Raw genomic sequence first — 11882 nt, 5'->3', positions numbered from 1 at the left:
GGTGTCCAAGGGGGTCCTGATCACTGAAGAACAGGGTAAAAGGGGCTAACAAAGTATCAGAGAAAGAGATGGACTACAGTCTGTAACTGTAGAACTACAAAGTGCAGCTATACAGTAAGTGGAGCTGATAAACTGGACAATGAGTGTAGAAACAAGGAGGTGGTCATATTAATTCATATCATATTGAATAAACTTTGTTTGCTGTAATTCATCAGACTTTTCTAGAAAGTGTTAAACTGACCCTCTGTCTGTTACAATTAACCCCAACCACAGGGTAAATGATAACATTGTGCTTCCTGTCATGTTTGGTGGAATTGTAAATGTACAGAAGGTGTTAGAAACAAAAGTTCAGATGTTCCTTGGTAGCAGAGATGTATATGTTGCTTGTAGAAAATATATTATTATTTCAATTTGCATATTTTAAAAATGATTTCATGAATAAATGTGTTGTGCCCCGCTCTCCTGTACTACATATATAACAAAGCTTCACTAAAACAGAGTAGAAATCAAACAAATAAAGTGCATAATATCACCATAGATGACAAATTTTAATAAAACACAGAAGTTGAACTGGATTGTGGAAATAGGGTTCCTAGGCCAAAAAAGACCATCTCAAGCTGGCTGATAGCTCTCTACCCTCTCCAGCAGAGCCTCTGAGTATCCAGGAGAGTAGTACCTGTTGCGGAAGAGAAATTTACAAGAATATATTATAATAAGCGGAAAGAATCAATGGTCAACCACTTCCTTCATATTTCATGATTACGCTTTGCCATTTGTCTGAGCCTCTGGAATGTTTATCACGAGTGTTTATGGGAAAGAACCTGACTATCTCTTCAGGGTAGCAGTTGTTGATGGCGTTGATGTACTCTTGCAGAGCGGAGCCGGGTTCTGCTTTAATCTCCTGCACCTTCTTCAGCCCCCCGCTGGTCACGAACAGACGCCGTGCTTTACTGTCATGAGGAAGAACCTTCAGCACACAGACAACAGGACAGGTGAACATAACTGAAGGTCCCCGACGTGCGATATAACACATCCTCTACAGAGAACCCACTTCTGCATATTGTAACGCACAATTACAGTTTAGTTTCTGAATTAAAATGTGTAAAAGTTATGGCACACAGCAAATAAGAAGTATTTGTGCACTAAAATTTGCAGAATAATAAATTTAAAAATGATAATACTTCACACTTTATTTTAAATGGTCCGTTTAAATGAAACAAACATTTAACAGGTTAGGGTCAGGCTTTGGGATGAGGTTAAGGTTAGGGTTAAGATTAAGATTACGGCCATGGTTAGGGTTAGGCTTTGGATTACGGTTAAAATTAGGGTTAAGATTAGGGCCAAGGTTAGGGTTAGGCTTTGGCTTGCGGTTAAGGTTAAAGATTAGGGCCAGGGTTAGGGTTAGGCTTTGGGTTGAGGTTAAGGTGAGGGATATGTTTTTATGTAAGGATGGGTAGGTTAGGTTTTGCATAAAGGAAGTAATTGATGTATTAATAATACATCTATATATTGTACGTAATATATCAACAGAACATCAAGACATTTACCTGATGCTTCACCACTGTTACTTCACTGATATGTTGTTGATGTGTTACTGACATTCTGTTAAGAGTTTATTAATCATCTACAAATGACTACTCCAAATAAAATGTTACCTAATAATATGCTAAATAAATTTTAGAATTAATATAAAATAAAACAGCTATGTGCTAATCCTTTGGGTACATCTTGCCTCTACACTCAGCTTCATGTTCATCTTTTCTACTATTGTTAAAGGCGTATATTGAGCCTCTTTTGGTTCAAAGGTACTTTTAACAGCTGAAACGAGTGCTAATGAACATAGGGATTAAATGCATGGCCTTTGGCTTTAATTCCAAGGCAGCACTTTGGTCCTTCAGCTTTTTTGGCTTCTGTAAAGGTTAATTAATAAATCATTCTGCAAAAACAACAAAGAAAACAGACAAGCCGGGTGTACCCAAACTTTTGAGAGGCAGCATATGTGTTTGACAGGGAGTCCCAGTCATGCACCTTGCTGAACTGGCAGATGACGTGTTTGAGGATGTTACTGGGAGCTTCATACAGAAGAGGCTCCAGCGCGGGCAGGTAGGTGCACTTCTGAAGGACACTCTTCAGGGCCTTCTTTGCCTGTTGAAAGCATAAGCAGAGCAGAGATTATGGCTGATTTTATATTATAGTTGATAGAGGGCGACTTTCCAGCTTTGTCAGTTGTATATTGTTGGGTTCAGAGACAGATTTAAAATAAAGCAAAGTGCTACAGGAGGCCATTTTTCAACAACAGGACAAAAACTGAAAAAGAAATTGACAGAAAGCCTCAAGAATTTAATAATATATTTTTTTTCCTATTTGCCTTTATTACAGCTTCTATTCCTTTGAAGAGTCTTGCTTTCAGTTTTTCAAAAAATCTGCAGCAGTATTTTTCCACACCTCCATAGTTCAGTCTTAAAAGCTGTTTGCATTTTCTGCTTCTCACGATCCAAGTAACTCAAACACATTCAGTGATGTTAAGGTCTGCACTCTGGGGCGGTCAGTACGTTGTTCTGAGAACACCAGCGGCTTCTTTGTTTGTTTCTTCTTTCTTGTCCCTTTCCTTTTCTACTAAATGGCTTTTTGACAGCTACACATCCTTTCAGACTCATAGTACTGAGTTGTCTTCTCACACTGGAAGGATGGCTGTGGATTTTTTCAGATGTGTAGCAAGAGCAGAGCTTGATCTTCCCCTATCTCTATCTGATGGGCACAGTTTGTGTGGTCTACCAGGTCTTGCACTCTGTAGCTTTTAATTACACAAGTGGATCATCTTATATCTAATCTAAAACAAATAACTTAATGATTGGAAATTAAATTAACAAAGAGTGGTCTCTGACTTATGCACAGTACTGTATGTGTGTGTATTAAGTATTTTACAACAGCTTTGACTATAGCTCAGATTTCAGAACCGGAACTATTCGTTTTATAATGCCACATGAACAACTTCACTCTAGATCAATTTTTTTGTCTTTATTCTCGGTGATGAACATGTGCACCTTGACTTGCAGGTCCTCAGAGCTCTGTGTGTCCAGATACAGATTGAGGAGTTTGGGGAGCACGTTTGCTGCTGCCACGGCTCGTGCGTGTTCAGGGGTGTGTCGCCCTATCTGCCCGAATGCCCACGCTGTGGCTGCCTTGATGTGATCCTCTGGTTCCTCTACCAAGCAAATAGCCAGCTGTGGCACCCCCTACAGGAGAGATGTTCATATAAGCAGGGAGACGAGCAAACAGAAGATGTAGAACTGACAAGTATAAGCTAAATAAGCTATGATAAGAAAATGACATAATATAATATAAATTTATGTAATGTAATAATAATGTAATAATAACATAATAACATAATGTGACAACATAATACTACACTTAGTACAAAATTATCAAAATATTAGTATTAGGTTTTTTTATTAAATTGCAATTTTCTCTGATGGTATACACACACACACATATACATACATCCATATATATATATATATATATATATATATATATATATATATATATATATATATATATATATATATATATATATATATATAATGTCAAGTAACCATATAACAGCTTAAACTCAGATGAAGCTGACTTTGGACACAACGACAGCCATGGCAAGGTTCTCAGAGTGCGCAGCCACATAACCCAGCATCATGATCCCAGGCAGACGCACGTTCCCCCTGGAGTCCCCAAGATAGTCGATCACAGCTGCTACACCACCAGCGTTCACGATCATTTGTGAGAGCTGTAGAGAAGCACAGATACAAATGCACGCACACTCTTGTTTTCACACCATGTCAGGACGTGTGGTCATACATTTGTCTATTTATAGAACATATACTGTAATATTTACAGTGAGTCACTGCTAGGTTAACTCCCTCAAGATTTGATCACCACCTTCAAGTACATGGAATTCTGAGTGGAATAGTGTCTACATGTGTACTAATAATATGTCCTGTATGTATTATATATACACTACTCACAAAAAGGTAGGGATATTTGGCTTTCGGATGAAATTTCAGGATGAACCTAAAGTGAAGTCTAACCTTTACAGATGAACTTAATGTGACCTTCTCTAAACTTCTGAATGCACATGTCCAGCTGTTCAATGTTTCAGTACTTTTTGCACAACTTGCTATTCTCTAACAAGGAGCTTAAAGGCAAGGTGGTGGTGGTGAGTCTAGTCAATACAGAACTGCCCTACACTTTGTGAATGGTACAGTGACGAGCCCATGCTACTTGAATAACATCATTAATCCAGTCATTGTGCATCTGCTTGAACAGCACAGGCCTAATGGATGACAATGCTCCAGCTCATCGAGCTGATGACAATGCTCCAGCTCATGGATGACAATGCTCCAGCTCATCGAGGTTACATAATTAGGGAACGGCTGCTGTAGACTGGGGTACCTCGAATGGAGTGGCCTGCACTTTCTCCAGACCTGAATCCCATAGAAAACCCATGGAATTAGCTGAGTCGTTGTGTAGAGGCTCGTAGCTCTGTACTCCAGAACCTCAATGACCTGAGGGCTGCACTTCAAGAAGAGTGGGATGCCACGCCTCAGCAAACAATGTGTTGACTTTGCTCAAGGGCACATAACAAGTTATTGGGACATTGAAATTTTTCTTGGGGTATACCCACCAGTGTTGTTGGGGTATACCCACCATTCCTGTTTCAATAAATTGTTGGAGGTGAAAAAATCACTATTGCGTGCTTCTAATTAAATGCCCTACTTTCATGATATAATATCAATGTAGCGTGAACTTTTTACATTTTCCATAAATTTTACTCGAAAGCCAGATATCCCTAACTTTTTGTGAGTAGTGTACATTTAAGCATCTATATGTTTTGCTAATGCTAATATATATATATATACAAAATCTCTTCCCTGATGGTATATACACACACAAAAACACACACAAACACACACACACACACACACACACACACACAAACACACACACACACACACACACACACACACACACACACACACATATATATATATATATATATATATATATATATATATATATATAGAGCAGTGATGTAGCTTGTGTGAGAAGCAGATACCTCAGGTGTGTGTTTTGTGATCTCCCTCATCAGTGTGGTGACATTCTTCCTCACATACTCGTCTGGGTCTTTCAGACTTGCCAACACAGCAGGAAAAATCTCAGCCTCCACCACCATCTCTGCCAGGTCCACTGAGTGCTTGGAAATTTGGCCGAGGGCTGAGAACACTTGCCTCTGTCAGGGAGTGAAACACATCACATGAACTCTAGAATCATTAAGTGACTTAGCATGATAAACAAAATTAATCAAACCACTCTCAATGACTTTGTTTACATCTTAACCATTTAATTATGCAGACACTTCCCTTTAGGTTTAGCCTTGTGTGTTACATGCTGTTTCCCTGACCTTCAGTTTGGCGTCTGGGTTTAGGGTCATCTGTGCCAGGTGGGCAATGGCTCCTGTGTCCACCACTGTTTGAGCCAGCTCTGGGGAGTGTTTTGCAATGTCACTCAGGGTAGAGGCAGCAATCCTTTTCACTGCAATCTCAGGCTCCTGGATGCATAGCACGAGCAGAGGAACTGCCCCAGAATCCACAACCGCCTGAGCCAATTCTGCAATATAGAGAGAAAAACATACAAAGAAAATCTTATACTTAGTAAACTCTTCAGAAGGCCTGGATGAGCAGTATTCCCATGTCCCACATGGCACATTTGCTCTGAAACACCTCTACTTATATCATGTTTAATAATTTTTCACTCATAACACACAGAAAAAAGCAGAGAAAGTCTGTTGAAAGTGCAGACACTAAACTTTTAATCCATACCACATTTGTTATGTAAGTAGAGAAGGAGACATTTTATGATGATTTCAAATTGATAACACGTTATTGCTATGTTTTTCATTTCTTGACAATGAAATGTATACAGTGCATCCGGAAAGTATTCACAGCGCTTCACTTTTTCCACATTTTGTTTTGTTACAGCCTTATTCCAAATTGAATTAAATTAATCTTTTTCCTCTAAATTCTACACAAAATACCCCATTGTGACCATGTGAAAAACGTTTTCTCGAGAGTTTTGAAAATTTATTAAAATTAAAAAACAAAGAAATCATATTTACATAAGTATTCACAGCCTTTGCTTAATACTTTGTAGAACCACCTTTGGCAGCAACTACAGCCTCAAGTCTTTTTGAATATGATGCCACAAGCTTGGCACACCTATCTTTAGGCAGTTTTGCCCATTCTTCTTTGCAGTACCTCTGAAGCTCCATCAGGTTGGATGGGAGACGTCTGTGCACAGCCATTTTCAGATCTCTCCAGAGATGTTCAATCGGATTCAAGTCTGGGCTCTGGCTGGGCCACTCCAGGACATTCACAGAGTGGTCCTGAAGCCACTGCTTTGAGATCTTGGCTGTGTGCTTCGGATCGTTGTCCTGCTGAAAAATGAACCGTCGCCCCAGTCTGAGGTCAAGAGCGCTCTGGAGCAGGTTTTTATCCAGGATGTCTCTGTACATTGCGGCATTCATCTTTCCCTCTATCCTGACTAGTCTGCCAGTTCCTGCTGCTGAGAAACATCCCCATAGCATGATGCTGCCACCACCATGCTTGACTGTAGGGATGGTATTGGCCTCGTGATGAGCAGTGCCTGGTTTCCTCCAAACATGACGCCTGGCATTCACACCAAAGAGTTCAATCTTTGTCTCATCAGACCAGAGAATTTTGTTTCTCATGGTCTGAGAGTCCTTCAGGTGCCTTTTTGCAAATTCCAGACGGGCTGCCTTGTGCCTTTTACTAAGGAGTGGCTTTCGCCTGGCCACTCTGCCATACAGGCCTGATTGGTGGATTGCTGCAGAGATGGTTGTCCTTCTGCAAGGTTCTCCTCTCTCCACGGAGGAACGCTGGAGCTCTGACAGAGTGATCATTGGGTTCTTGGTCACCTCCCTGACCAAGGCCCTTCTCCCCCGATCGCTCAATTTAGACGGCCGGCCAGCTCTAGGAAGAGTCCTGGTGGTTCCGAACTTCTTCCATTTACGAATGATGGAGGCCACTGTGCTCATTGGGACCTTCAACGCAGCAGTAATTTTTCTGTATCCTTCCCCAGATTTGTGCCTCGAGACAATTTTGTCTCGGAGGTCTACAGACAATTCCTTTGACTTCATGCTTGGTGTTTGCGCTCTGACATGCAGTCAACTGTGGGACCTTATATAGACAGGTGTGTGCCTTTCCAAATCATGTCCAATCAACCACAGGTGGACTCCATTTAAGCTGTAGAAACATCTCAAGGATGATCAGTGGAAACAGGATGCACCTGAGCTCAATTTTGAGCTTCATGGCAAAGGCTGTGAATACTTATGTAAATATGATTTCTTTGTTTTTTAATTTTAATACATTTTCAAAACTCTCGAGAAAACTTTTTTCACATGGTCACAATGGGGTATTTTGTGTAGAATTTTGAGGAAAAAGATTAATATAATTAAATTTGGAATAAGGCTGTAACAAAACAAAATGTGGAAAAAGTGAAGCGCTGTGAATACTTTCCGGATGCACTGTACAGAATGTAAATTGAAGGTACATATAATTATGTACCTATGTATGTTATTCTGCAATAACATATAGTTTTGTAATGTCAGTCGAATGTGATGGATATCAATAATAGTACAGGCTCTTGACTTACGCCCATTATGCCGAGCAATATAGCCCAGTGCCCATGCTGCAGCCTCTTTCACTCCAGGATCAAACTCCTCCAGGGAAATGACAAGAGCATCAAGAGCTCCACAGTCCACCACTGCCTGGGCCAGCTCTGCTGAGTGCTTAGCAACCGCCCGAAGGACAAATGCGGCTGCCTTCTTATAGAAGCGCTGCAGGGCAAACAGTAATGTCAGATTTATGAAGGAACACATGAGAACATAAACATTCACTGTAGAATCCTCTTATATAAGAACACAGAGCATCCAAAACCATTCAGTATTAATTCATCATAATTTGTTATATTCTCTGAAGAGGGCTTTGCAAGGACAGTCTGGTAAAATATTTCTACAAACAAGACATATCAGTGACAGAGGTATGGAAGCAAACTGATGCTCTAGGTTTAGTGTTATGTTTTTCTCCCCTTCTCTGTCTCTGGCAACACCATTTAAAATATTTGATTTCTGAACTTATTTTCTCACATTTTGACATAATATATCAGATTTATTTTCTCAAAACATTTGGCTTAATATTTTAAATAATGACTTATTTTCTGCAAATAAGGACTTATGTTCTCAAGATAATTACTTGTTGTTTTAATTTTTAATTTTATTTATTTTTTATTACTTATTTTATTATTTTATACATTTTTAACTAAGCTTTTGACATTGAATTTTGATGATGAAATAATGGCCTATTTTCTCTATTTAATAACTTAAAATGTTGAATTAATGACATAAAAACAGTTTTTTTGACAACATTAAACTTCTTATGTCAGAACAATGAAGATTCTCCAAAATATTTGTCAAAAAATTACTTGTTGTCCTGAAATATTGTCAAAAAATTACTTATTTTCCCAAATTTGTAAAATTGTGCCATATTTTGAAATTTCTGAATTTTTTAAATTTCTGTGCCAAAATTATACTATGACTTAAGCAAAAATCACTATGCACTTACTTCAAATCGTTATTTTGACATAGTATGTCAGAATTACATCTTAATAAGTCAAAATGTGAAGTAAATAAGTAATACATTTAAGATGTTTAGAAAAATGTTTAAGATAATAAGGCATTATTTTGAAACTTTAAGTCAGATTTTTCTTAAATGCTGTGAAAAACAGATGAAGACATGTGATTCACCTCTACCTGTCAGAAATGGTCTTCAGCTGTATTTACATGATGCCATTAGCAAAATAAGATACCATACCATAGTACCATATCTGAACATTTTCACTATGATATAAAATAGAAAAACTACACAACAGCAAAACACACAGAACACAGAGCTGCAAACATGATATTAGCAAGACAAGTATTGCTAATAAAACTGCTATAAAAATTACAAAACTGACTCTTTAGCAAACTTGACTCAGCTCTACTCTTCATTCTTGCTTACTGCAGTTCTATTCAAAGTAACAACTCAGCAAACCTTTTATTTGGTGTGAAAAATGAAAGTCTTACATTCTGCTCAGCCAGGGAATAGACAAGCTGAGGAAGAATATCTGCCTTTACTACAGCCTCAGCCAGATCATCGTTGTAGTTGGCAAGTCTTCCAAGAGCCAAAGCTGCCGTCTGCTGGATAGTTGGGACTGTGTCCAACAGGAGAGGCCTCAGGAGGGACATTACACCTGAGCCAAAGAGACAGAGAGGATGTTTGTAAGTAGAAGAGTGGAAGCAGTGAAAAAACAGAGAGCAGGTCAGAGAGAAAATGTTCAGCATGCTGTGCACATAAGGCACTTTTCAATATATAAAAGCCCTTTTAGTGCACATGCTCTAATATGGAGACAATTTACTATTGACAGTACAATACTGAACTTGACTTGAAAGATGTAGTCTATATAAACCTGTAAAGTCTATACAAATCTGTTTATGTCAATGTTACATTGACTACAGCTAAGCGTTTATTTCAGTTGGTAGCAGATGTTCTGAAAAACATCTTCATTCGGGTCTTGGCCTTGCCTCGGTCTCAGCGACTCCTGGTCTCGGTCTTGACTCAGGCTCAACTCTAGTGGTCTTGACTACAACACTACAGACTACAGACAGTTTGCACTACTCACCGGCATTTTGGAGAGTTTCAACATTTTGTGGCCTTGTTGCAAGTTCTGCAACTGTCTGCACAAACTGTGTCCTCGCTTTCTGGTACTGCTCAAACACTGAAACAGGAAAACATTCAACACCGAAAGTATATGGCCAGTTTCCATCAGGGTCATTTGATGTATTAAATATACTAAATTCTATGAAAAACTAATACAGTAGAAACATTGCAAGACTGTCACATGCTGTTCATATTCATAGTCGGCTGTTGCTGATGACCCAACATGGGCTCTAATAACGTTACTATGCCAACTCTGATGATTGCTAGCTTGACAGATTTTTTACATAGCGTTATAAAGCTAAGCTAAACGTATAGGTTAAATCTGATTAAACAAAAATAAAACGTTGTGTTTAAAATGTGTTTTTTCCTTTGGAAACGTGAACATTCTTATGTCCGTAACTAGCTAAGCTAACTAGTTACGCTATCTAACCTAACTACGTAGGTCTGGTCATTTTAAAATGTCTCAAGCATTAATGATTATTTAACCGCTTTAAATGTGTTTTATATTTATACGTATCAATACACGAGACTTTTCTCACCTTGCAGAACCTGGCGCTGACTCATAATTACACTTAAAACCGACAGGAGAATCAGAAACGTAGACTTTTATTTGCTCTCTCTCTCTCTCTCTCTCTCTCTCTCTCTCCGGCTCTGTTTGGAATAGGCGGTCCGCTGTTGGCATGGCAACCAACCGGAAGTGGCAGATTCCATGGCCTTCTATGGTGTTTGTTTTGAGAATGCTAAAAACACATTTTATTAAAAGTTTGTGCGACCATTACTGCTACTTAACGTGTTATGTTTCAAATATTGTCATATAAAAAAAGATTCTACTCCTTTGAATATGTAAGACAATCTGTAAAGCAGCTTAACGTCAGCGAAAGTTACACTCACTTAACTGACTAACAGACTGCCAGGGGTGGTCTTTGCGCTAGGCAGAGACAGGCAGCCACTTTGAGCCCCAATGAGCCAAGGGTCCCATGAATAAACAAACAAGCAAACAAACAAATAATCAAATCTTGATTTCTCTATTTAATTGTAATTCTGGTCAATTATGTCGTGTTTATTACTAAAAACAGGAAATAAATTTAACTTATAAAAATACCAGAAAAAAGTGAAAAATATATATAATGAAAGTTCTTCTCTTCTTTATCTGCCCCAGTTTAATTATAATCCCAGTCAAGTGCCTACCACTGTAAGCACCCTGCTAGTTTATCTCTGGACGCGTTTCTACTGTATTTTATATGTTACATTAGAGAACCACTAGGTGGCAGCATACGCGCACACTTAAACTGTTAAACATCATCCTGATGAAAATATGACTAAAATCAGAAAGTTGTGACGTAGGTATTCTTTTCACGCTCGATTTTAAACAGCATATTTGCCATGTTTACCAAAAATCCTCTGGTTTCGGTTAGATCCACTGAAATACACTGAAAGACATAAGAAAGTGTTGATTTTATCCACGACTGACTTCTGTTGTTCTGTCACTGACAGCTACAAGAGATTCAGCAATACTGTGAGCCTTGAATCACGAATATATGTGTGTGTGTGTGTGTGTGTGTGTGTGTGTGTGTATGTATATATATATATATATATATATATATATATATATATATATATATTTGTGTCAGAATCCTATTTGTGTTGCAGTAGTCGACAAGGCTAAAAAAGTGTTTAATGCAACTCTGAAAAGTCAGAAAGTCTCTTTATTAATGAACCAAATGTAAAATGCCAGCTTGTTTGTCAGGTCCTCTCCTATCTGTTTCAGGCCCTAATCAGAGAGGAGCACAATAAGGTAATGATGTAAGGCTGGTAAATGAGTCCCAGGGAGAGATACGCCTCCTTTTCTTGTTAAAGTTTGAGACCAAACTCCCACCTTCATAAAACATTCAGTTACCATCCCACTTAATTCAATGTTGCTCTGCAGTTAAAAGATTTCAGTCCTGCTAAAACCACAGGAGATCTTTTACCAACTCTCAGGGGAATCAAAGCCCAAATAGGCAACCAGGATTCAGCTAGAGAAGTGCATATATTCATTTGCCATGTACTGTA

General features: G+C 38.6%; 1 protein-coding gene across 1 annotated transcript; it reads right to left on the bottom strand.

Moving 5' to 3' along the window:
* Nucleotides 1-515: 515 nt before the first annotated feature.
* spag6 (sperm associated antigen 6) lies at nucleotides 516-10468 on the bottom strand. The gene is made up of 11 exons (XM_017716175.2): nucleotides 10370-10468; nucleotides 9793-9888; nucleotides 9197-9363; nucleotides 7726-7909; nucleotides 5456-5661; nucleotides 5111-5284; nucleotides 3629-3781; nucleotides 3045-3236; nucleotides 2029-2145; nucleotides 822-967; nucleotides 516-676 (listed from the first exon to the last, which is right to left on the bottom strand). The coding sequence occupies exons 1-11, from the start codon at nucleotides 10392-10394 to the stop codon at nucleotides 613-615; spliced, it is 1524 nt and encodes a 507-aa protein (XP_017571664.2). The 5' UTR covers nucleotides 10395-10468; the 3' UTR covers nucleotides 516-612.
* Between the last annotated feature and the right edge of the window lie 1414 nt (nucleotides 10469-11882).

This window comes from Pygocentrus nattereri, chromosome 24, assembly GCF_015220715.1.
Source record: "Pygocentrus nattereri isolate fPygNat1 chromosome 24, fPygNat1.pri, whole genome shotgun sequence".
Classification (NCBI taxonomy): domain Eukaryota; kingdom Metazoa; phylum Chordata; class Actinopteri; order Characiformes; family Serrasalmidae; genus Pygocentrus; species Pygocentrus nattereri.
Note: the sequence above shows the minus strand (reverse complement) of the source record. Positions and strands in the feature narration are given on the sequence as shown.

Coding starts and splice junctions, on each gene's coding strand:
- spag6 (XM_017716175.2), bottom strand. CDS start 10,394: ATGAGTCAGCGCCAGGTTCTGCAAG. Junction 3,782..5,110: donor TCACAAAACACACACCTGAG/GTATCTGCTTCT, acceptor GCTTCTCTACAG/CTCTCACAAATGATCGTGAA. Junction 3,237..3,628: donor TGGCTGTCGTTGTGTCCAAA/GTCAGCTTCATC, acceptor TCTCTCCTGTAG/GGGGTGCCACAGCTGGCTAT.